Source organism: Microcaecilia unicolor, unplaced genomic scaffold, assembly GCF_901765095.1.
Source record: "Microcaecilia unicolor unplaced genomic scaffold, aMicUni1.1, whole genome shotgun sequence".
Lineage (NCBI taxonomy): Eukaryota > Metazoa > Chordata > Amphibia > Gymnophiona > Siphonopidae > Microcaecilia > Microcaecilia unicolor.
The window spans coordinates 1-27,227 of NW_021963201.1; the positions used below are offsets into that span (position 1 = coordinate 1).

Below are 27,227 nucleotides of genomic sequence, written 5' to 3' on the forward strand. Positions count from 1 at the left end.
GTGCCGATTTTTTAGGCACGATTTATAGAATTCACTCCTTAGTTATTACAAGCCATTTTAAGGACTACAGTCTACTCAGCTTGTTAACCAAATCAGATATGGAAGGCAACATACAATAAAGCTGCAAGGAAACCAAAGCTCTTTTTCCATCTGCTTTTGCAACAGTTTAATACACAAATCTGAGACATTTTACTGTCAGTGATGCCCCTAATGGTACATATTATGCATACATTTTCAAAGGCATAGGCACCTTAACATGAGTAAAAATAGAGCTAAATCTGCTATAAATTATGTACATGCTTTCATAATCCGCCAAATTATATATATATATCACCCCTTAATTTCTGCACAGAAATCTAAGCGTATTCTACAACAATGCGCATAAACTTAATTGGCTAACTAGCTAATCAGTGCTGTTAATTGGATGTTAACAAGCAATTAGAACTAATTGGCATTAAGATTTACCCGCACAACTTGCTACGTGAATTCTATAACGTAATGTGCATAAATTCCAAGTCGCATAGTTGAAAAGGGAGCGTGGTAATGGGCGTGAAATGGGCAAGTCATGGGGGTTTCAAAAATTTATGCGCATTATTATAGAATACACCCGCTCTCCCCTGGATTCTATATAGAGGGGCATAATTGAACGAAAACGCCTATCTCCATGGGCGTTTATCTCCGAGAACGGGTCCGTGAAGGGGCGGACCGAACCGTATTTTCGAAAAAAATAGACGCCCATGTTTTATTCAACAATGTGTGAGCTGGGCGTTTTTGTTTTTCAGCGATAATAGAAAATGAAAGCGCCCAGCTCAAAAACGAATAAATCCAAGACATTTATTCGTGGGAGGGGCCAGGATTCGTAGTGCACTGGTCCCCCTCACATGCCAGGACATCAACCGGGCACCCTAGGGGGCACTTTTACAAAAACAAAAAAAAAGGTAAAAGAGCTCCCAGGTGCATAGCACCCTTCCCTTGTGTGTTGAGCCCCCCCAAATCCCCCTCAAAACCCACTGCCCACAAGTCTACACCATTACTAGAGCCCTAAGGGGTGAAGGGGGGCACCTACATGTGGGTACAGTGGGTTTGGGGGGTTGGACAACTAATAAGCATTAAGCAGCACAATTGTAACAGGTAGGGGGGATGGGCCTGGGTCCACTTGCCTGAAGTCCACTGCACCCCCTAACAACTCCTCCAGTGACCTGCATACTGCTGCCAGGGAGCTGGGTATGACATTTGAGGGTGAAAATAAAAATGTGTGAAACATCATTTTTTTGTGGTGGGAGGGGGTTAGTGACCACTGGGGGAGTCAGGGGAGGTCATCCCCGATTCCCTCCAGTGGTCATCTGGTCATTTAGGGCACTTTTTGGGGCCTTATTCGTGAAAAAACAGGGTCCAGGAAAAGTGTCCTAAATTCTAGCTAAAAACGCATACTTTCTTCCCATTATCAGTGAAATGCGCCCATCTTTGTTCGGCAGATAACCACGCCCCAGTTCCGCCTTCGCCACACCTCTGACACGCCCCCATAAACTTTGTCCGCATCCGCGACGGAGTGCAGTTGAAAACGTCCAAAAATCGGCTTTCAATTATACCGCTTTATTCGTTTTTGTGAGATAAACGTCCATCTCCCGATTTAGGTCGGAACTTGGGCGTTTTTCTCGTTCAATTATAAGCAGGATAGTGCGCTTAGATTTAGGCATCGAAATTGGAGTGGATACTATAACACCATATGTAACTTAATTGGCTTAACAAGCTAATGAGCACTGATATCAGCACTTAACAAGCAATAATGAGCACTAATTAGAATTTAGGCACACAACTCGCTAAGTGTATTGTGAAATGATGTGTGTCAAACTTCTAATGCATACAGGCAAAAAGGGGTGTGGTTAGATTGTAAGCTCTTTGAGCAGGGACTGTCTTTCTTCTATGTTTGTGTAGCACTGCGTATGCTTTGTAGCGCTATAGAAATGCTAAATAGTAGTAGTAGTAGTAGTAGTATAGGCAGGGACATGGGTGTTTTGTGGTTGCCTAAATCTACATGCTGAGATTTATGTCATGTTTTAGTTGGTGTAGACGGATGTGTGCAGATTAGGCGCTGAAACATCAACTAAGCTTATACTATAATCGGCACCTAAATCTTGGTGACGATTATAGAATTCGCTTAGTCGGCACTGATTTCGGCGCCAATTTTTTAGGTGCCATATATAAAATCTCCTCCTCTGTGCCTAATTTAAGCGTCAGGATTTAGGCCAAGTAAAACACGGCCTAAATGGATGTGACCAAATTTGGTCGCATGGAGAGGCGCTTGGCATATTCTATATACCACACAGAAATTTAAGCTGATTCTGTAAAATGTAGGGGGACTTTAGAGAATATGCCTAGGCATAATTTTTGACCATGTGGATTTTTCAGGTGCCATGTATAGAATCTAGCCCAATGTTTGTACTTTGGGCTGTACAGAAAAGATGCGTTTAAGGGGAATTTTGGAGGCATGATTTGAAATTAAGTATAGATATTTCAACAGAGGCATGTACAGTGATAAAGCACGTAAAATGCTGCAGGTTCAACTGATTTGTAGATATGCGAGCCAACTGAGTTAAGAAGGTCAATACCATTAAACAAAAAGACTCCGTCCAATTAGACCGTGTGTTAGTGCTAAGGAAAATCATGACAAATTTTTAAAATAATCAAATTAACACACAGTTCTCTGGATTCTATATAGGACAATTTAAGTTGTGCGACAATTTGTGCGGGCAACTTAATTAACAAGTCAATCAGCACCATTAATTGCCAATTAACAAGCAATTGACACTGATTGGCATTAATTAGAATTTACATGCTCAAGTGTCTAAGAGTATTCTGTAACATGATGCGCGTAAATTCTAAGTCACATAGTTGAAAAGAGGGTGTGAAATGGGCAGGTCGTGGGCGTTTCTAAAATCTAACTGTTATAGAACACACCCGGTCCATGACTAATTTAGGCATCAGGATTTACACCAAGTTTTACTTGGTGTAACTGTCAAGTGGATGGGCGCTAGGCATGTTCTATAAATCGCAGGGAAATTTAGGCATATTCTATAAAGTACGCTTAAACTTAGGTGCACTTTATAGAATATACCTAGGAATATTTTGTTTCTGCGCCAATTTTTTTAGGCGTAATATATAGAATCTAGTCTAGTATGACTGGATGGCCATTCTTTAATGTGAGTAGAGTCGGGCCATGCTCTGTGACAGCCTCTTATTGCCTTTCTCACCAGCACTCTTTTGTCCTAACTGCAAAATCTGAAGAATGAACTCCACTGAGTTAATTTTAAACCATGAAGTGAAGTTTCTTTTCCAACGGAAATGCTGACAATAAAATAAAGGGAACTCACGTGTTTTTGTAGTCCTTTAAGACCCTGTTAGTATAAAAGGTAGCAGCATCATTCATCTCCTTGACATAAGGACCTGGTTTAGGGGACTAAGAGAAGAGCACCATCACCCAAGGACAGTGAGTAAAGAAAAGTTAAACAAAAGAGAAAACACCACCAAAGAACGAGACTGTGAACTATACAGAGCATACCCATCAAAGGTTTTAAATGGCAAAGAGTGGAAATGTTAGGGCAGTGCTATAAGACGAAGACAGGTTTAAAGAGATATATTTTCAAGTATTCAACTCACCACTGTAATCCAGCCAAGAGCAGGGATACTTTCACTGATGGCCGAGAGATGATTGAACAACTGGCTTCCTCGGTTCTTCTCCCTGAAGGTCTGAACTTCCTGAATCTTGTCCGATATTGGTTTCAGAAGAATAGCCAGGTCAGTCTGTGGAAGTGAAACATGAGGCCCTCTGTTAATTAATTTCAGGAGAATGAATCAAAATGTATTGATTATCTATATGATAGACCAATTGGAGCCATCAATAACATTTATTCATTCTTACATATTTGCACCTGTATATATTAATATGAATAGAATAGAATGAAAGCCGGCTAGAAATTAGACATTTATCAAAATAGAGAGTAATTTTATAAAGCATTTTGAAGGCCCGTGGTAGAAGCTTATTCTATAAAGGAACATAGGTGCCTTCTTTCCTCTATAGAATACCAGCATAAGTACTTAAATATGTGCCTAACAGTGAGTAGCAAGCACTTACACCAGCCACAGAGCCTAAACGTCAGAGATACATATGCAACTTATAGTATTCTAGTGGTTCCCAAACCTGTCCTGGGGGAACCCCAGCCACTCAGGTTTTCAGGATATCCACAATGAATATTCATGAGTTAAATTTGCATGCAATGGAGGCAGTGCATGCAAATCTAACTCAGAAATATTCATTGTGGATATCCTGAAAACCTGAGTGGCTGGGGTTCCCCTAGGAGAAGTTAAAGACGTCCATAGGAATGCATGGGCGTCTCTAACGTTTAGCGCATGCCCAATTTTAGCGTGCGCTAAAAACTTGAGCGTGCCTTAGTAAAAGGGGGTCATAGAGAGGAATACTGGATGAAACTGAAAGAAGCCAAGAGAGAGATACGTCTGGCGAAAGCGCAAGAACAATAGCTAGAAATGTAAGGAGGGGCAACAAAAATTTTTTCAGGTATATTTGTGAAAGGAGGAAGACTAAAAATGGAATTGCGGAAAATGATGAAGAAAAAGCAAATGTGCTAAACAAATACTTCTGTTCTGTTTTCATGGAAGAAAATTCTGCAGAAGGGCCACGACTGACTGGCAAAAGTACATATCAGAATGGAGCAGATATAGCTGGATGGATGGAAAACAGTGTTTATGAATAACTTGAAAATCTAAAGGTGGACAAAGCCATGGGACTGGACGGGATCCATCCCAGAATATTGAGGTCCTCTTAAAGATGTTTAATAAATCCTTGAAGCAGATGTAGTCCCTCTTCAGAAAAGTGGTGACAGAGAAGAAGCTGGAAACTACAGGTCGGTAAGCCTCACTTCAGTTATTGGAAAAGTAATGGAAGGATGCTGAAGGAAAGGATAGTGAATTTCCTGCAATCCAATAAGTTGCAAGATCCGAGAGAGCATGAATTTACCAAAGGTAAATCGTGCCAAAAGAATCTCATTGAATTCTTTGACTGGGTGACCAGAGAATTGAATCAAGGACGTGCGATAGATGTAATCTACTTAGACTTCAGCAAAGCCTTTGACACGGTTCGTCGCAGGAGGCTCTTAAATAAACCTGACAGGCTGAAGATAGGCCCCAACGTGGTGAACTGGATTAGGAACTGGTTGAAGGACAGACCCCAGAGAGTGATGGTTAATGGAATTCACTCGGAGGAGGGAAAGGTGAGTAGTGGAGTGCCTCAGGGATCGGTGCTGGGGCCGATTCTGTTCAATATATTTGTGAGTGACATTGCTGAAAGGTTAGAAGGTAAAGTTTGCCTTTACATGGATGATACCAAGGTTTGTAACATGGGAAGGCAGTAGAACTAGAGGACATGAATTGAGGTTGAAGGGGGGCAGACTCAGGAAAAATGTCAGGAAGTATTTTTTCACGGACAGAGTGGTGGATACTTGGAACTCCCTCCCGCGGGAGGTGGTGGAGATGAAAATGGTAACGGAATTCAAAAATGCGTAGGATAAACACAAAGGAATCCTGTTTAGAAGGAATGGATCCAGAGAAGCTAAGCGGAGATTGGATGGCAACACTGGTAATTGGGAAGCAAAGCTAGTGCTGGGCAGACTTCTATGGTCTATGCCCTGAAAATGGAAAGGTCAAATCAAGGTCAGGTATACATTTAAAGTAGCACATATGAGTTTATCTTGTTGGGCAGACTGAATGGACTGTACAGGGCTTTCTCTGCCGTCATCTACTATGTTACTATCAGGCTTATTTTCGATAGAGAAGGGCACCCATCTTTCGACGCAAATTGGGAGATGGCCGTCCTTCTCTCAGGGTCGCCCAAATCGGCATAATTGAAAGCCAAGTTTGGGCATCCCCAACTGCTTCCCATCGTGAGGACGACCAAAGTTCCCAGGGGCGTGTTGGAGGGTAGCGAAGGCGGGACTGGGGTGTGCCTAACACATGGGCGTTCTCAAGCGATAATGGAAAAAAGAAGGGCGTCCCTGACGAGCACTTGGCTGACTTTACTTGGTCCATTTTTTGTTATGACCAAGCCTCAAAAAGGTGCCTGAACAGACCAGATGACCACCGGAGGGAATCGGGGATGACCTCCCCTGACTCCCCCAGTGGTGACTAACCCCATCCCACCCTGAAAAAAACAACTTTAAAAACTTTTTTTGCCAGACTCAAATATCATACTCAGGTCCATCGCAGCAGTATGCAGGTCCTTGGTAGGGGAGGTGTGTGTGTGTCAGCGGAGGCATAACGAAGGTGTGGACGTCCTTCTTTCAAACATTTTGGACGTCCTGAACTGCCCCCCCCCCCCCACAGGGACGGCCAAATTTCAAGGGAGTGGAGTGGATGAGTGTCCTAATGTTTAGAGCACTGGTCTTGAAATCCAGAGGTGGGCGGTTCAAATCCCACTGCTGCTACTTGTGATTAAAAATCCAAATAAATAAATAAATAAATAAATAAAGGGGGTGTCGGAGGCATAGCAAAGGCATGGACATCCTTCTCACAGAAACATCCACATTTTGGACGTCCTCAACTGCCCGTCGCAGGGACAAAGGCATAGCGAAGGCACTCATACTCAAAAAAAATAATAAGACGTCCCTGACAAGCACTTGGACGTTTTCATCTGGACTTGTGTTTTTTCAAGGTTGTAGACGGCTATTATACACGCAGCTTGTCTACATGTATGAAGCAGGGGCGTATCTGAAGTGCGGCGGTAGGGGGGGCCAGGGCCAGAGTGAGGGGGCACATTATAGCCCCCCCCCCGCCGCCGCCACTGCCGATCCCCCTCCCCCCAGCCGCTGCCATTGCCAATCTCCTCCCGCCGTTGCTGTCGCCTACCTTCGCTGGCGGGGGACCCCAACCCCCGCCAGCCAAGGTCCGCGTCCTCCTGCCGCTGCCGCTGCCTGTAAAAGAATTCCGTCAGCTGGCGGGGGACCCCCAACCCCCGCCAGCCAAGCCGAGGTCCTTTCATTTCTTCTACTAAAGCTGGCGCCGAAAGTTTCTTCTGAGTCTGACGTCTGAGTCTGACGTCCCCCGCCAGCTGACGGAATTCTTTTACAGGCAGCCGGCAGCGTAAGGAGGACGCGGACATCGGCTGGTGGGGGTTGGGGTCCCCCGCCAGCGAAGGTAGGCGACAGCAACGGAGGGGGAGGGTTGGCAGCGGTAGGGGGGTCCAGGGCGAAATCTGCGGGGGCCCAGGCCCCTGAGGCCCCACGCAGATACGCCCCTGGTATGAAGCCATCTCTGGCATGCGCAGAGAACCATCTGCACTGGCTTCCCCTCCTTAGGAAGGAAATCGTGTGCAAATGAGCTAACAGCGAGCAGCTCATTTGCATGCGATTTCCTTCATGCATGCCCGTTCCTTTCTGAATCGCTAAGGGATTGGTAAGGGAGGGGCTTTTTCCGTTCAGTTAGTGCATCAGTTAGTCCACTGCAGTGCCCCCTAGGGTGCCCGGTTGGTGTCCTGGCATGTCAGGGGGATCAGTGCACTATGAATGCTGGCTCCTCCCACGACCAAATGAGTTGGATTTGGTCGTTTTTGAGATGGGCATCCTTGGTTTCCATTATCGCTGAAAACCGGGGACGACCATCTCTAAGGTCGACCATCTCAACATTTATGTCGACCATCTCTATGGTCGACCTAAATGTTGAGATTTGGGCATCCCCAACCGTATTATCCTAACAAAAGATGGACGCCCATCTTGTTTTGATAATACGGGTTTGCCCGCCCCTTCGCGGGGACGTCCTGCAAGGACGCCCTCAGGAAAACTTGGGCACCCTGTTCGATTATGCCCCTCCACGTAGGTCTATTACAGAAGCATGCAGGTCCCTGGAGTAGTGTAGTGGTCAGTGCAGTGCTATTTGAATATATTTACTGCTATAATTGTCTGCTTGACTTATTCTTGCTGTACTTGAGTGAATTCCTTAAAAAAGTAGTAAATAAATCCTAATAAATAAATAAATGTATGTATGTAGGGCCATGCTTTACTTACATGTTAGCCTCTAGCTAAGTTGTATAAGTTAAAGACCTGTTTAATTTTCTTGTTGTAACCCGATTCCTCAGGATATGTGACCATGGTCTTTGCTTAATATGGGCTACTTGTGGATTCTTTTTAGCTGTTTCTTTTTGATTTGTATTAGATCCACAACTATTCCTGTTCAAAGTATTGCTTTCATGTATAAAACTGAAAGTGAAAAAAATTGAACAAAACTTTGTTTTGTATTCTTGTCTGATCATTTTACTCTTCATAAGAACATAAAAACATAAGAATTGCCATACTGGGTTAAACCAATCGTCCATCTAGCCCAGAATCCTGCTTCCAACTGTGGCCAATCCAGGTCACAAGTATCTGGCAGAAACCCAATTAATAGCAACACTCCATGCTACCAATCCCGGGGCAAGCAGTGGTTCCCTCCATGTCCATCTCAATAACAGATTATGGACTTTTCCTCCAGGAACTTGTCCAAACTTTTTTAAAACCAAGATACACTAACCGCTGTTACCATATCCTCCTGCAACAAGTTCCAGAGCTTAACTATTCTTTGAGTGAAAAAATATTTCCATGTAATTTCACTGAATGTCCCTGGTCTTTGTGCTTTTTGAAAGAGTGAAAAATCGATTCACTATACGCTTTCCACACCACTCAGGATTTTATAGACCTCAATCATATCTCCCCTCAGCCGTCTCTTTTCCAAGCTGAAGAGCCCTAACCTCTTTAGCCTTTCCTCATATAGGAGGAGCTCCATCCCCCTTTTTCATTTTGGTTGCTCTCTTTTTAACCTTTTCTAATTCCGCTATATTGTTTATGAGATACAGCAACCAGAACTGAATGCAACACTCAAGGTGAGGTTGAACCATGGATCAATACAGAGGCATTATAATATTCTTGATCTTATTGTGCATCCACTTCCTAATAATTCCTAGCATCCTGTTTGCTTTTTTGGCCACCGCCACACAATGGGCTGAAGATTTCAGCATATTGTCTACAATAACACCCAGATCTTTTTCTGGAGTGAGGACTCCTAAGGTGGATCCTAGCATTCCAAGACTGAGCCAGAGCTTCAAAGTGGAAATTTGGCACCAGAGTAAAAAGAACTGCTTATAGTGCCCCAACCTAGGAGGCCAAGCCTCAAACTAATGTAAGCAATTCTGAATCTTTACAGCCACAGCCTTAACCAGGTGTTCCAAGGGTAAAGCACTCAGACAATACTGCAGCTGCAAATAAGAAAAATATCCACTATTGAAAGACTGTACAGGGATTGAAGTTCCCCAGAAGTCATGATGCGAGCCTCATCAGTTAACATAGCTCTCACCTGTTGCATACCCCTAGTATGGCAGCATGGCACCCCTAGAAAATTTTATTGTCAGTCACAAAGTCCAAATTACCCACTAAAGGGAGAAAAGGAGACACCTCAATATTAACTCCGACCCTCCTACAAAGCTTTTGCTAGACATGTCTCATATATGTCCAAATAACATGAATGCGATGGACTGGATGTAACCTAGATGTCCTGGCAGGCAGCAAATATAAGTATGAAATAGGAGACAAAACGTTCTCCTCTAATAAAACAAGAGTGCCAAACTCAGTCCCCAAACATCAGTCCCAAACCAGTCTCAGCCCCACCACTAAGTTATACGTACCAACATCAAACAGCCCAAAGCCTCCCTTCTCCCTGGGGAGGGTCAGAACCCGCAGAGGCAGTTGAGACTTTTTCCCACCCCAGAGGAATCCTCTAAGTGCCTTCTGTAGCTTGGCTATATCGCGTAGCTGGAACCACACTGGCAGTGTCTGAAGAAGATACAACCACCGAGGGACAATTAGCATGTTATATAAAAAGATACATCCTGATAAAGGTAAAGGAAGAGCCCCCCCACAAGCGCAGACAGTCTACAGATCTCTTCAGCAAGAGAGAACCATTAGTGTCATAAAGTTTAGTAAGATCTGAGGGAATATAAGCCCCTAGATACTTAACCAAGCCTGGGGCCTCTTTTAGGGGAAAGGATAGCCGATGATCTGAAATCTGTAAACGCAAGGGTAAAGACTCAGATTTCGACAAATTAAACTTCAAACCTGACAAAACGCCATATGAATGAAAAGTATGTAACACCTCAGGTTTCTCAGGTTGTGTTAAGAATGAGCATCATATCGTCTGCAAACATCATACAGCTTGGACTCCTTTTCTTTTTGGACTTCATTTTTCTTTGCTGCTAAGTTTACAGGGATAACGCCTCTCCAAAACTGGTTTACTGGATTTTGGTTTATCTGCAAGACAGTAGCCCAGCCAGTAGCATAGGCACATAAATGACAGAATCATGCTGTTCTGTAAGTATGTGCCAATCTTCAATGGTATGTATTTTGTGGGTGGGTGTTCACATGGGTGAAGTTTTGGTGGAGCATGGGCAGGGCACACAATTCTGAACGTAAATTATAGAATACTATGATTTATTCATATACTTTCCCAATCTAGGCATAAGCTTTTACAGCAGCTCTACGACTGGCATAAGTGCTCACACATAAAAACATGCATGTGTATTTGGTTATGCTAGACATTCTATAGGTGCCTTCTTAATAGGGGTGCCAGGAGATCTCAGATCAGCTCCCTATTTGGTGTAACCTACAGTTCTTACCTGGGCAGGATAATGCTAGTTTTCAGCGGTGGCAGGTATGGGGTGTTTTCTTGGTGCAGCATGTTCTGAATGACGAGGGTTGGTTGCTTTCCTGGGAGGTTTTGCAGGCATGAAAGGCTGTTGAACCTCGAGATTTACAGGCATATCTCCAATTACAGCATTATATTAGGTCTTTAGATTTGTCTGCGTTACATCCGTCTTTGGGGGAATCATCCTTGGGCCTTTTTTGATAAATTTAGCAATGGGGGTTTGACAGTTTCTGCATTACATAAAGCACTACAATTGCTTTCCCCAGCCCGGCGCTATAGTGATCTTATCTCTAAATGGAGCCGGGATTTAGGCATCTCGGCTGCTTCCTTGGATTTGCGGGCGCTTATTAGGCGAGTCCCGGAAGTCTCTGTGAGCGCTGAGATACGGGAGTGTCAGTTTTGCACGTTGCATAGGGTATATTGTACGCAGGAGCAAGTATTCAAGGCGGGTGGTGTGGAATCTCCGAATTGTCAGAAATGCCGCCAGGAGGATAATTCTTTCATGCTATGTGGAGTTGTCCAAAGATAAAACAGTTTTGGAAAGCTGTATTAAATTATCTTGAGAGACTGATGGTTTTCCCCAGCAGGGTTTCTGATAGATAAGTATGAGGCTTTTCATTCTTCAATGTCGCTTTCGGCACCTAACCACTACACCTCTACTCAGGAAATTTAGACTGCCCCAACTTGACATTTCGTCCTTTAGATTGTAAGCTCCTTTGAGCAGGGACCGTCCTTCTTTGTTAATTTGTACAGCGCTGCGTAACCCTAGTAGCGCTCTAGAAATGTTAAGTAGTAGTAGTAGGCTTTTCATTTTTCCAGTCGTACACAGGTGCTGCTTGTTCGAAAGGCGGGAGCAATCGGCAAGCGGGTTATTTTGGGTGCGTGGGTTGGAGAAGAGGCACCTTTTTGGGCCTGGAGGAATCGTATGCAGTTTAATGTTGTTGGAACAGAGATCTGCTAAGTGCTCACCTAAGTGAAGGAAGTTATTTTTTGAAGTATGGAGGGGATACATCAAGTCCCCTGTCACATGCCAGGAGTTTGATTTTAAACTCCTTTTGATGTGCTGATATCAAGAGTACAAGGAGGCACCACTGCGTTCCTAAGACCTCAGATGGTGCATACCTTAGGCTTGTGTCTGTTTTTTTTTTTTGGGGGGGGAGAGGGATTGGGGGTGGGGGTTGGGATGAGCTCACAAAAAATCGTTATTGATGAGTTTGTTTTCGGATAGCTTTATTCTGTGTATAAGCAGGATTTTGTTCATGCTTTGTTATTATACCTTGACTGTGATGTTGTATTTGAAAATCATCAATAATAAAAATTGTTGAATCATAAAACACAAACAACCAAACCAGGGGTTCTTCAGATTGGTGCTACTTTTTACTTATGCTATTCGTGTAAATGTGTAGTCCGTTGCCAATTAGTTAAATATGTGTTTTTTGAGCCTTCTCATCTTACTGACTTTTTAGTAGCCAAAAAGACTTGTGGGGGCTAGTTAATATCATCATTATTATTTGCTCTAAAACATATTAAGGTATTCCATAATCTGTCAGATTTATTTTCTTTATATAGTTACAGTATTTTTTCCCCATAAAATATTTCCACTTATGAAGTCTAGGATCCGTAAATAGTGGACTTGAGTTTAGCTATCTAATATTTTTATTTTACTTTTGTATAGAATTTCCTATTTTGAATTATTGGATAGCTTTACTTTTCTGTACAAGTATTACTTGGTTGTAAGATTTGAAAAGAATAAAGTAATACAACCCCCCCCCCCCCCCCACACACACAATCATCAACCAACCCCCCCCCCACCACATTCCCATACACACCCACTCACCAAACCACTACCAACCCCTCAATAAACCCCCCCCTCACTTCCCCAACCTCCCCCAAACCCTCACTCCCCAAACACACTCCACACACTCTCCTTCTACAGTCATCACTTCATTCATCCAGCTACAACATCCCTCCTCACCCACGATCCATATGTATATACACACACACACATCAGGCCACAGTCAGTCCAGTTCTGTCCATGTCCATCTTCTCAAAAGAGTGTTCCAGATCACAAATACAAATAGGTCCCCCCCTCCAACAAGAGTTCAGATAATAAAGCATGATCCCAGACCATGCTCAAGAAGAGGTTGACTACATCACACCATTGTGCCACCTGCACTCGAGCCTCCTCTGCATTGGTGGAAACATGATACTTCCCTTCATAAAGGACCCAAAGGGTAGCTGGGTATGCAGGGTGAAGCATTGTTTAACAGTGACCAATTTCTTACATATATCAGCAAATCTCTGCCACTGAGCCACCACATGCACGGAATAATCTTGTAAAAGTAAAATACACTGATTCTGATATTGCAGCTCCCTTTTCAGAAGATAAGTTTGTATAAGTTCCTTGACTGCAAAATTCAGGACATGGGCTATCACAACATAGGTCCTCATGTGCCCTCTGATCTTCTGCCCATGTGGTGTGCCCATTCAACGCTCACAAGACTCAAATGATCATGTTGTAGGAGCTCTCGCACCAACCATCCCTCCAGGAACCCTAATAATTCAATGCCCTTCAAAGATTCTGGAAGACCAGTGATGAAAATATTATTATTGTTTCTCCCTGCATGCCACCACAGTGGCTCTCAGTCACATCAACTCTGTCATTGCTGTTGTAACACAGTCCTCCGTCTCACTCACCTGTTTCTCAACCTCTGTTACCTGAACATTGAAATCAGTTACCGAAGTCGATATGGACTGCAAAGTAGCATTCTTAATATTGAGTCAATCCCAAAGCATCCACCACTGCGTTGGTGAGCTTTTTAAGAAGAACATCGTTCACTCCACTCTATTCTTCTAGGGCCTCCGCCATCTTGACATCCCCAGGATTCGTGGCCTTGGTTTTGTCCTTGTCCCTCTTCGCAGACTTCCCAGACGTATCTGCTGCTCCTTGCACAGAAATTTGTCCATACACTTTTGCAGAAATAGTGCATGCGATTTAGAAAGTTTATAGATGCAGATGATCGCACAATGGATCGGAGAACAGGAAGTAAGCTTTAGAGCTCAGGAGAAATACTGTCCCCTCACTCACTGCATCATGTGACCTCTCCCATGGTGGTGTTTAAGTTGCTGTGGGTTAGGTAGAAATGAGATGCAAAATATACAAATGTATGTTTTGCATCTCATTACTATGCAAATACCTTAATGCAACTTGCGGTGATACACATTTTTTCCGTGCCTTCATGAATTCCCCCTCAGTGTGAGAAGAATCAGCCCAGGAATGCTTCACTTCTAGGATGTTGATATGTAGTAGAATCCATTGTACCTTTGACCTGCACTATATCTCCTGTGCCACTGGTTGCCACACAACTCAAAAGGTTAACCCTTTCGTCCCCACAAGGGATATGGAAGGTTAATGCTTGGCAAGGTGTTATTTTCTTCAAATGTCTCACCCTTTTTTTCTCCAAATGTATCTTGTGTGATAGTGACCAAACAGCAATCTGTTCCAAAAAGTTTCACAATTACCAAAGTTTGCTTTTGTGCTAGATGATGACTTTTGTGATAACATAATAACAGATTCCTTTCTTATTCTCACAACTTTCCCTTGCAACCCTGTACTGTAAACATCTACTTCAGTGGCAGCTAAACTTTTTATAAGCTCTTTTGCTGTGGTCTGTGGATTTTGTTTTGCAGCTCTGACCAGTTTTTGTGCAGTTCTATCAGAGATATTTTTGGGTGTTCTATATCTTGCCTTCACTTCTGCTCTTCCATGCAACTTCCATTTCTTAACAATGTTTCTGAAAGTTGAAAGTAGTAACAAAAAGCATTTACAGGTTTTTGTACTTTCCTCTGCTCTGTTAGAGTGAATTATCTTCATTGTCAAACCTCAGACAGCTGGTTGGAAGAGCTTATAGTGGCTGAAAGTACACAGAATGGTAAACACAACCCAAGAGGTTAGAATGGTCAGAGTATTTGTTCTACCATGGAATTGTCATCACTTGATTAACTGAAAGCCAAATGAGTTATCCACTTTTTCTGCTATATTAATGAAATATTTTTAATAATGGATAATGAATAAACTGTTAAGATTGTCCAAACTTTTGTACATGCCATAATTATTTTCAAGCTCATAAAATCAGCAAAGGAACAGTAATTTTAAATTACAAACTGCAGAAAAGTGTTGTGTTTAACTCTTTAGCATTTAAAAGGTTATGCCATCTTTTGTTCACTTATTGATTCATAAACATACAATTTGACCAGGGGCACCTAAAGTTTTGAACACAATGGTATCTGTAAGATTTCCATACAGATCTGAATCACTATCTTCCATGCTCTGCATACATCTTATATTTCATAGGAAATTTCTGGACAAATTCTGCCCTGGGTAGATGCATTATAGGAGTCCATAATTTTGTTATTGTAAATTTTTTATTTACATTTTATTAATCACCTTGCTCCAAGCCCCCAAAACAAATCTGCTTGTAACCAGACCTGAAGCTTTCAAAACATGCTTCACATGAATTGATCCATAGTAGTTCTTGGTTCTCCCATATGAAGTAAGCTACACAGCCATACCAGTTCTCTTACCCAAACTTATTCGAGCCAAATAAAAAGCATGTGTACCATTGGGTGAGAGTATGTCTATGAGCAGTTTGGAGCCTCTGGGTGCCTTTAATGGCTCCACTTCCTCCAGACATTTTTTTTCAGTTTGTGATAACTATATTTTTTTATTGACTTGTGATTATGTTCTTTTATGATTGCCGTTATTCTGGGAATCTTTTTGTTTTTACTCTACTTGCCTTTCAGAGACCAAAATAGTTTTTTTTTCTTTTGTGAAATAAGGCTCAGACAGCAGTTAGAGCTTAATGGTGCTTGGTTAAGAGATCCACCCTTCCCCTTTATATCTCCCTCCAGGGCCAGCCCAATCATTTCGTAGGACTAGGCGGTCACCTAGGGCAACAGCTTCTTGTGGGGGGGGGGGGGGGCAGCAAAACACAACTACAGTCAAAGCAAAACAACAGGTCATGACAGCCATCAGCACATACTTTAACCTGCATTTAATAGGATGTTCATACGATGATCATGATTGTAACATTAATTATCAAAGCTGTGGGGGGTCCTAATGCTGAAAGTTCGCCAAGGGCGCCCACTACCCTTGCACTATCTCCCTCCTAAGTTTCTACATCTGGTATACCACTCATTCATGTTTCATCTAAGCAGTTTACACAAGAAGTCCCAAGAATGTTTCAACTATACTGTCCGAACAGCTTTTCCAAGTTTTGCTGCATATTCCTTCTTATATTTAGAAATGCCTGAACCACACAGCATTTTCCTGATCTGTACCCAAATGTGACTGCAGTAGTAATCTCTGCATATAAACATGTTCATATGTTCGGCAGTGGTGTAGCCATGGGGGGAACTTGGGGGCCTGAGCCCCATTGCTTTGGGCTTTGGCCCCCTCCAGAACTGCAGCACCCTTTTACCTTTGCAGGCGGGGATGCCAAGGCCCCGCCAGCCAAATAAATACAGTGCTGTTGCTCCCCTCCTCCTCGAGCTGCTTCCTTCCTGCTTTGAGCATGGCGGGACTTCTCATGCACACTCAGAGCATGTGCAAGAAGTCCAGGCGTATGCTCACAGCAGGAAGGAAGCAGCGTGAGGAGCAGAGGAGTGACGGCACTGTATTTATTTGTCTGGTGGGGCCTCAGCATCCACGCCAGCAAAGGTATGGTTAGCGTGGAGGAGGGGGAAGAGAGGAATGCATTGCCCCACAGTCCACCCTTGGGCACCCCCAAAACTGTAGGGCTGACTTTGCTACTGGTGTTCAGTAGCAAGATTAAAGAGAAAACAAACTATGAGAGGATAAACCTTTGTTCCATTTTTCTTTCAGATGACTAGCAGCCTGTAGCTAGAAAACACACACACAGGCATTAATATCAAGTTCTGGCTCTGTCATGTGACTGTTCCCAGCACATGAACAAATATAGAACATGACCATAAAAAGTAAGAGAATGCACTCCACTGGGTAATTTATTGCAGTAGCTGCAGGACCGGTATGCCAACAGGAATCACTCTCAGGCTCCATTCACAGGCACAGCCCTATACAGAAACATTGCAGGGCTCAACACAACCACAACAGGGTCTCGAGACCAAATGTTTCTTACCTGCCTGCTGCTGGCAAACAGTCAGCATCAAGAGGCTGAGGCAGAAACTTTGGGTTAGAGCCATGTATTAACACATAGTGCACAGCTTCCTAACACAAGAGCAATGCCAATGTTTTGCTCCTGAATGCAAGTCATCAAATAACATAAAAAAATCAGCCCTGTACAAAACCTTGTGCTAACATGGGAGAGTATACTGGACACATGCACACCTGAACCTGCACTAACAGCAGCTACATTTTGTGCACAAATCAGCATCTGCACATGGGTGCCTGAATGTTATTCTGCAAGCAATATTGTGGTACTAAATAAATAAAGGGAAGTTGCCTGGTATGATTAAGTTAAGTGCTCCTTTCTTGTAGAAATGATATTCGCAGATTGATATAAAAGGGGAAAAAAAAGAAGAAAGAAAAAATAGAGGGTATGGGAAAAGGAAATGAATATTCAATTGAACCTATATTAACTATTTGAACATAATAATTAAGTATAACTGGACCTATGAAAATTGGGAGCTATTTTGGTGCTATTTGAAAATATTGGAGGCTACTGTAGTTGCTATCTGATGGTCCAATTCTTCAAAAGCAATACAGTAGATTTTGAATGCTATTTTGTCCATAAAACCTTTGCAACACTTAATGCTTATGCACAGAATAGCATTCCAGCACACGTGACTCAGGTGCAGATACAATTTTTGTGTGTGTGCAGACTCATGTCCCTCTCACCCCCCATACCCCAGGAAATATTATTTTTGTACACCTTACTCAGGAAAACTGCGAAAATGACTCCAAAAAATTAATAGATGATGCTTCAAAAGGTCTGAGAGTTTATTGCACAACAACCAAGACGCAACACAGCTGTGTTTCGGCCAATAAGGTCTGCCTTAGGAGTCTTCTGGATCGTTTGTGATTCTCAAACAGATTAGACTATATCATCCACTTAGAGAAATGTCTGTCACCAATGAAAAAACAAACAGAGCGCGCTGTACACCAAAATGATCACTTTCCTGTATACTCACAATCACTTCTCAACTTCAAACAGTAATAGCTCGGGGATTTGTTTCTTCTGTATATACATCGGCTTTCCTTTTTACACATGCTCTAAAAAAGTTGCAGATCATTATGCTCATAGTATAGGGAAGAAAAATCCTTACCAACACTACCACAGAAGTTCTTAGCTACCTTTTACGCCTGCTTACACCTGGCGTTAAAGCCCCAGTGTTGTGTTCAGCCTTTTGGTTTTCTGTAGAGAATGATGTGTGGACAAAGTTTGTCCCTATCCCCGCAAACTCTGTCCCTGTCCACAGGAGCCTCGAACAGTTGATTTTACATTTAAATCTTTTTATTACAGTATAAAAATGATCAAAAAATATTCTGAACTGTCATTTATAAAGCAAAAATAGATACCCATCTTCCCTTCCTCCTTCACTTTCACAAACATCCCTTCCCCTACATCATATGTTCAGAAATCATAGCCATTATGTATCATGCACAGTGCACAACAGGCGTCCAAATTCCATATACACATACTTTGTCCGAAGTTGGCAGGAAAAGAGACCAGTAGTGATTTTTAACAAGTTGGAGGACTGGGATGGGGAAGAGGGAGTTCCAAATTTCTCTGCTGCCTTCACTTTGTCACCCAGACTTTCTCCTTCCTCCCTACACATGATCCAGCTGACCCAGGAAGAGTCAACCGGACAACAGTGGCCTCCTCCTTTGGTAGTTAGAGGCTGAGATCCACCTGTCATTTCATCTCTGCACTGCCAGCATTTTTGAAACTCATAGTCCAGAAGCCAGAACTGCATTTGATGTAACCTATTACCAATTACCGAAGTCAAGAAAGAAGTGGAATAAAAATTGGGAAGATGAAAACATGATCTCCCACATTCTATAAAGATGTGTGTCCAAATTTCCGACTGGTGTGCAAGTTATAGAATAGTGCCAGTTGTGCACCTAAATGAAATTGTTTTTTGGTACTTAAGGGGCAATCTCTGCTAAGGAATGGTTCCGCGGAATCTTAGTGGAGATTGGGTGGCAACGCCGGTAATTGGGAAACAAAATGGGAGCTGGGCAGACTTCTACGGTCTATGACGTGATCGTGACTAAATAGATAGGGATGGGCTGGAGTGTAAATTTTAAGGGGTTTCGACATTAGCTTCAGGACGTTTAGTACAAGAACAGTGCTGGGCAGACTTCTACGGTCTCTGCCCTGAGAAAGGTAAGGACAAATCAAACTCGGGTATACAAATAAAGTATCATATACCATGTAAATGAGTTTATCTTGTTGGGCAGACTGGATGGACCGTACAGGTCTTTATCTGCTGTCATTTACTATGTTTCTATGTATTAATTGGTGCCAATTGGCACTAATTTGTGGTTATGCATGTAACTGCACTTAGGTGCTCTTCTATAAACTTACCCCCAGATTCTATATATGGCAACTAAAGTTGCGTGCACAAATTTGGCAGTACGGCCAAACTGCATGCACAACTTAATTGCTTAATATGCCAATTGATGCTGACAATTGGCTAATAACAAGAAATTATTGGCACTAATTGGCAGTGGCGTAGCCACAGGTGGGCCGGGGCACACCCACTTAGGGCTCAGGCCCATCCAACAGTAGCACATGGTAATGAAAATGCTGCTCTCCACAATACTGGCACCTTTGCATGCTCAGTTTTCAGCGCATGCCTGCTGCAGACTACCAAGCTAGAGACTGGAGAGAAGCATTTTCCCACCAGCTGAGATATTTTTTTGGTGTGGGGTTGGGGGAGAGAACATTTGGTGCCCACCCACTTCTTGCCTAGGCCCAACCAAAATCTGCTGTCTGGCTACGCCCCTAATTGGCACTAATTAGAGTTTACACAAGCAACTTTCTAAGTGTATTCTGTAAAATGGTGCACATAAATTCTAATGGGCTGATCTCATAACGAGGCATGGGCATAGGAGGGGCATGGGCAGCCCATGGGCATTCCTAGAAACTACGCCCACTGTTATAGAATATGCCTGATCTGTGCCTAAGTTAGGTGGAGGCATTTATATTAGGTTTTAGTTGCAATAAACAGTAGCACCTAATTTAGTTGTAGGTCTGGGCACTATGTGTATTCAATTAACCATACCAACGTTATAGAATGGTGATAAGCACATTTCTCTTCTGTGCCCATTTTTTCAACACAATATATAGCATCTAGTCCTTAGTTCCTAAATGCTATAGTTTGTAACTACAAAGATGGTGTGCACATGGGCAGCTCGGGCATGTCTTGCAGTTGTGTGCGTAAATTATAGACTATTATCACTTACGTTCACAACTTAGGTGTGACCATAGGCGTAGACTGGGGGGGGCGAGGGGGGGCAATGACCCCCCAAACGACGATGACGTGGACTGGCGCTAGAATGAAAAAAAAAACCAAAAACACAAGCAGGCACGCGGCGCGCTCGTCTCCGTCTGCTTCGCTGCTTCCCTGCCCTCTCTGTCTGCGTCCCGCCCGAAAGGAAATGACATCAGAGGAAGGCGGGACGCAGACAGAGAGGGCAGGGAAGCAGCGAAGCAGACGGAGACGAGCGTGTCTATCTACCCCCTCTCTTCCTACCCTCCGGCGCAGGCAGCACCAATCTTCTCTAAGCCTTTCTTGTTCCTGGCAGCGGTAGCGACGTACACGCTGCCTTCAGCTCTGCCCCGAGGCCTTCTCTTCAAGTTCCCGTTCCCGCATAGGTGGGAACAGGAACTTGAAGAGAAGGCTTCCGGGGCAGACCGAAGGCAGCATGTATACGTCGCTACCGCTGCCAGGAACACAGAAAGGCTGAAGAAGACTGCTGCCTGCACCGGAGGGAGGGAGGAAGAGAGGGGGTAAACGGAGTCACGATCCTGGACCTCGCGGGGGGGGGGGGGGCAGCAGAGGGAAGATGAATGAGACTGGGAGGGTGGAGAGCAGAGGGAAGGAGTAAGAGATGGATGGGACTGGACTGGACTGGGAAAGGAGGTCAGAGGGAAGGAGCAGGAGATGGATGGGACTGGGAGGGGTGGGAAGCAGAGGGAAGGAGCAAGAGATGGATGGGACGGAGGGATGGTGAGCAGAGGGAAGGAACAGAAGATGGATGGGACTGCGAGGGGTGGGGAGCAGAGGGATGGACCAGGAGATGGATGGGATTTGGAGAGGTCAGGCACAGCAGAGGGAAGGAGCAAGAGATGGGTGGGACGGAGGGATGGTGAGCAGAGGGAAGGAACAGAAGATGGATGGGACTGGGAGGGGTGGGGAGCAGCGGGAAGGAGCAAGAGATGGTTGGGACTGGGAGGGGTGGGGAGCAGCGGGAAGGAGCAAGAGATGGATGGGACTGGGAGGGTGGGGAGCAGAGGGAAGCCTACTGGAAAGAAGACACTGCATAAAACAGAAGACACTGGAATCAAAGCGAATAGAAAAACTAAATGATCAGACAACAAAGGTAAATAAAAGTTTATTTTATTCATAATTTATTAATTGAAATGTGTCAGCTTTTTGAAATGTGCATCTGTGATATTTTGCCTGTAAATTTAATTTCCTTCCTCCATATTAGCATATTCATTTGCATATGTATATATGCAAATGATATGCTAATATGCTCCGCCCATTCTTTGCCCCCCCAAATGAAACAGTCAAACTACGCCTATGGGTGTGACCATTAAACCAGCCTTTGACATGGCATAAGTGCTTGTGCCTAAAGTCAGACGTGCACATGTAGACTTAAGCTCTATTCCAGTGTTTCCCAAGTCCAGTCCTGGAGTACCCCTTACCAGTCAGGTTTTCAGGATATTCACAAAGAATATGCATGAAACTTGATTTGCATACACTGTCTCACCAATTTGCTTCATTTCTTTGAAGGCATGAATAAACATGTGGATAAAGGTGAGCCGGTTAATGGTGTATCTAGATTTTCAGAAAGCTTTTGATAAAGTTTCTCAAGAGAGACTCCTGAGAAAATTAAAGAGTCATGGGATAGGAGGCAAGGTTCTGGTGTGGATTAGGAATTGGTTATTGAACAGAAAACAGAAGCTAGGGTTAAATGGTCATTTCTCTCAATGGAGGAGGGTAAACAGTGGAGGGCCGCAGGGATCTGTACTGGGACCGGTACTATTTAACATGTTTATAAATGATATGGAAATTGGAACAAAGAGTGAGGTGATCAAATCTGCAGATGATATAAAACTATTCAAGGTTGTTAAAACACGTGCGGACTGTGAAATATTGCAGGAAGACCTTAGGAAATTGGAAGACTGGGCGTCCAAATGGCAGATGAAATTTAATGTAGACAAATGCAAAGTGATGCATATTGGAAAGAATAATCCAAATCATAGTTACCTGATGCTAGGGTCCACCTTGGGGGTCAGCGCTCAAGAAAAAGATCTGGGTGTCGTTGTAGATAATACGCTAAAATCGTCTGCTCAGTATGCGGCGGCAGCCAAAAAAGCAAATAGGATGCTAGGAATCATTAGGAAAGGGATGGTGAATAAGACCGAAAACACTATAATGCCTTTGTATCACTCTATGGTGTGTCCGCACCTTGAGTATTGCGTTCAGTTCTGGTCACCGTATTGCAAAAAAGATATAGCGGAATTAGAAAAGATTCAAAGAAGAGTGATCAAAATGAATGATAAAGGGGATGGAACTCCTCTCATATGAGGAAAGGCTAAAGAGATTAGGGCTCTTCAGATTGGAAAAGAGACGGATGAGGGGAGATATGATTGAGGTCTACAAAAACCTGAGTGGTGTAGAACGAGTAGAAGTAAATCGATTTTTTACTCGTTCCAAAAGTACAAAGACTAGGGGACACTCAAGGAAGTTACATGGAAATACTTTTAAAACAAATAGGAGAAAATATTTTTTCACTCAACGAATAGTTAAGCTCTGGAACACTTTGCTGGAGGATGTGGTAACAGAGGTTAGCGTATCTGGGTTTAAAAAAAGTTTGGACAAATTCCTGGAGGAAAAGTCCAAAGTCTGCTATTGAGGCAGACATGGGAAGCAACTGCTTGCCCTGGAATTTGTAGTATGGATTGTTGCCACGATTTGGGTTTCTGCCAGGTACTTGTGACCTGGCTTGGCCACATGGACCATTGGTCTGACCCAGTATAGTTATTCTTATGCCTCCATTATATGCAAATCTTTTTCATGCATATTGATTGTGGATATCCTGAAAACCTGTCTGGCAAAGGGTACTCCAGGACAGGAGTTGGAAAACAGTGCTCTATTCTATAACAGCAACTTCGTACCCATTTGCAGTTATAGAATTGGTGTTTAGCACCCATATATTTTGTGCTTAATTTTTGACACTTTCATAAATCTACCCCTACGTGCCTATGAGGCTCATTTTCAAAGCATAGATTTACAAATTTACATAGGTTACTATGGGGCTAATTTTCAAAACAGAAAAATGGTCAAAAAGTGGCATAAATCTGCAATTGCATGTTTTTCTCACAAAAACATCCAAATTGGTATTTTCAAAACTAATTTTTAGACGTTTTTCTATGAAGTCCATCAGAAGTGTCTTCAAATCACAAGGGAGAATGTCAGGAGCGTGTTAAAGGTAGGACTAAAACTAAAATGTTTTGAACTAGACCTGTTTTTATAACGAATAAGGCACAAAAGGTGCCCTAAATGACCAGATGACCACTGGAGGGAATCAGGGACGACCTCCCTTTACTCCCCTAGTGGTCACTGACCCCCAGAGTTTCCAATTCCACCATTTTACGGTGGAATTGGGCGAGTTGTTAGCAAGACCTGCTATGAAAAAAAATGCAGAGGCAGGTTGCGATTTTTTGGGCTGCTCCGTTATTGTTGGGTGACCTGCCACCCATGGCCCCACCCCCAACAGCACTGATTGGTTCATTGGAGGAGGCAGCCTGAGCCTGTGCTGAGTGATGTCACTGGCCAAGTCACCTCACTGAGGACTCACCATATTGGCCCAATATGTTGAGCCCTCCAATAGTGAGGCGACGTGGCCAGTGACATCACTCAGTGCAGGTAGGCACGGAGAGGAGGGAGAGGGGATGCAGAACAAGGGCCAGCCAGCTGAGTAGCACACGTGGAGGACTATGGACTCGGCACACTGGTGAGCAGACTGGGGGGGGGGGGAATGGATGGATGAAAGGACGGATGGATGGGCTGATGGCCCCACACCATTCCTCACCCAACCTTGGGTTGCTATTTTTGTTGCTGGTTTTGGCATTGGTATGGCTGGAAAATTTTATACCACCTGGCAACCCTGCTGACCTGCTCCCACTCTCCAAAAATATGAATGATGCAATACTCAGGTCCTTTAGAACAGCATGCAGGTCGCTGGAGTAGTCTAGTGGTGGGTGCAGTGCATTGCAGACAGGTGGACCCAGGCCCATACCTCCCCCTACCTGTTACACTTGTGGTGGAAACTGTGAGCTCTCCAAAACTCACCAGAAACCCACTATACCCACATATAGATGCCCCCTTCAACCATAACGGCTATTGTAGTGGTGTACAGTTGGGGGTAGTGGATTTTGGGGGGCTCAGCAGACAAGATAAGGGAGCAACAGTGAGTTGTTGGGAGCATTTATTTATTAATTTATTCATGAAGTCCAGTGCAGTGTCCCCTAGGGTGCTCCACTGCTCTTCTGGGATGTCTGTGTAGCTATTGTGCTAAGAATGCTGGCTCCTTTTACATCCCAATGGCTTGATTTTGTGTGCTTTTCACTTGGACTTTTTTTTCGAAAATGGACCAAAAAAATAAACAAACAGAACTTAAAAACAACTAGCAAATACCCATTTTTGAAAAAAAAAAAAAAAAAGTAGACATTTTTCTGTTTTGAAATGTTTTTAGCAAAACGTCCAAAGTTGGACTTAGATGTCATATTGAAAATGCCACTTTATGTAATTTTGTGAGTCTATGTGCTTTGAAAATGAGCATCTATAGCTTCTTTTCATGTGCAATTGGTAGAAATTAATTTAAAAAATTGGAGTCTTTTAGAATGGAGTTAAGATCACAGAAAATGAAGACATTTAATAGGGATGCTCATGATTACACAAATGTATGCAACAGAAAGGAAAAACCAAGGTGATGTTTTACTCTTCATTGGATTTATCAATAAGTTTAAATAGTTCACAGAGCTCTGGCCCTTTTTAGAGGGAGACAAATCCTCACATTCACACAGAAGATGAAGAGATGCCCACCTCAGGAGAACTTCAATCAGCGAAGACGACCTTTCACCTGTTCCAAACAAGATAGATGGATTGGCCATTATAAATTTATTGGTTTGCTCTTTAAATATTGAAGAATTGTCACTTTTGTCAAAAGAACTATCTTTTGTACCATCCGTGTCACATGATCCTTTTCAATTGAGAGCTCATCTCATAAAAGTTTTACGGAAAATTCAACTTGCACTTTATTTTGATAATTCATCATTAAATGTGTTTTGGGATGCAGTGAAGGAAAAATCTACTCATAGTCCTCCGGGTCTAAAGTTCAAATTTTTAAGAGATTGGTATTACAGGACATTTAAATGTTAGAGAGAATAGGAATACCATATAGGCCTAACCTGACTAAGGGAGAGAAAAAAGCTCTTAGGGGTCTTTTTACTAAGGCGCACTAACAGATTTAGCATGCGATAAATTGTAAGACACCCATTATATTCCTATGGGCGTCTAATCATTTAGCATGTACTAAATCTCTTAATGCACCTTAGTAAAAAGACCCCTTAGAACTTTAATGAATGACAATTCTATAGTCATTAAAAAGGCAAACAAAGGAGGAGCTACAGTAATACAGAATCGTGAGGATTATGTTCAGGAAATTGATTAGTGATCCTATGAAAGCATCACAAATTCAAATTCATGAAAACACTATGAGCTTCTTTTACAAAGCCATGCTAGTGATTCCTGTGAGGCAAATGAGAGGAAGCCTATTCAATTCCTATGGGCTTCCTCTCATTTGCCTTGGGGAAATTGCTAGCGTGGCTTTGTAAAAGAAGCCCTATGAGAGGATTACAGAGGGTTTAAAAAAAAAAGGGATTTCATTTTTTAATAATTTGAGTAAACCTAAGATTCCAGTCTTTTACATTTTACTAAAAATCCATACGTCCATAAATAGTCCCCCAGAAGACATGGGACTAAATTCTATAAACGGCGCCTAAAATATTGGTGCCAAAAAACCCGTACTGTTAGGCACGGTTTATAGAATATGCGTAGCGGCCATCCTGCGACAAATATAGATGCAGACATTTACACCAACTATAACCTGGTGTAAACGTTCACGTCTTATTTAGACGAGGACCGGCCAAATTTTTCAGAATGCCCATGACCTGCCCATGCCCCTCCCATGGCTACTCCCCCTTTTGAGATCCATGTGGACCGATTTATGAGCATCATTTTATAGAATACACTTAACAAGTTATAGGCTCCATTTACTAAGCCACACTAGAGGCACGTTAGTGCTTTTAGTGCATGCTATGTGTGTGCCTACCCAATATTTCTATGGGTGCCTACACAGTTAGCGCACACTAATTTTGTGCATTCTCTAAAAATGCTAGCGCAACTTAGTAAACAGGGCCCTATGTGCCTAGTTAGTCCCAATTAGTACCGATAATTGCGTAACATCCAATTATCGACGCTGATTGGCATGTTAACCAATTAAGGTCCACATGCAAATTGGCTACACATGCTAATTTGAGCATCGAACTTTAATTGCTGTTTATAGAATCTGGGGGATATTGTCTGCGAATGACTCTTTATTAGAAAGGTTGTTTATGTTGATAATTTTTTAAAGACTTTGTTTCTGAGATTCCCTCTTTTGTCAGGGACTCTATGGATTTTATCTGCCTTTTGCCTAATTATGAAGGTGAGATTGAAGATTTATATTTGGCAATTTTGGTAATCACTTCATTATATACAAGCATACTACAGGATGAAACCACTGAAACAATTAGAGAATTTTTGGAGAGATCTAGACCACATTTTTTACCCATGGATTTTATAGTGGGATTGACACACATCACTATTTTTTTTTCTGTTTGATTGTTCCTTGTACAAGAAATCTCAGGTATAGCCATGAGGGCTATGATGGCTGCCCTTTGGCTAATTTACTTATGGGGAGTTTTGAGAATATTTGTATTAAGAATTCTCCTTTTAATGGTCATATTAAAATATAGGTATGATTTATTGATAATGTTTTTATGCTTTGGGGAGATACAGAAGAAAGTATTTTACCATTTTTAAATTGGCTCAGTTCTTGTCCTTCATCTATTAGTTTTTCTGTGTAATATGATTATTTCATAATTATATATTTTGATTTGAAGATCATCAAGCAGGAAATAGCTTTATTACTTTCATTTACAGGGAACAAA

At 42.8% G+C, this 27,227-nt stretch overlaps 1 protein-coding gene across 2 annotated transcripts in view; it reads right to left on the bottom strand.

The window, feature by feature from the left end:
- Nucleotides 1–3,361: 3,361 nt before the first annotated feature.
- Nucleotides 3,362–27,227, bottom strand: part of LOC115459067 (adenylyl cyclase-associated protein 2-like) — a 125,867-nt gene continuing 102,001 nt past the window's right edge. For both annotated transcript variants that reach the window (XM_030188930.1, XM_030188931.1), the window contains exons 5-6: nucleotides 3,658–3,801; nucleotides 3,362–3,457 (exon numbers count right to left, since the gene is read on the bottom strand). In XM_030188930.1, coding sequence (XP_030044790.1) covers nucleotides 3,368–3,457; nucleotides 3,658–3,801 — 234 coding nt within the window. In that variant the 3' untranslated portion in view covers nucleotides 3,362–3,367. The remainder of the gene's footprint in view (nucleotides 3,458–3,657; nucleotides 3,802–27,227) is intronic.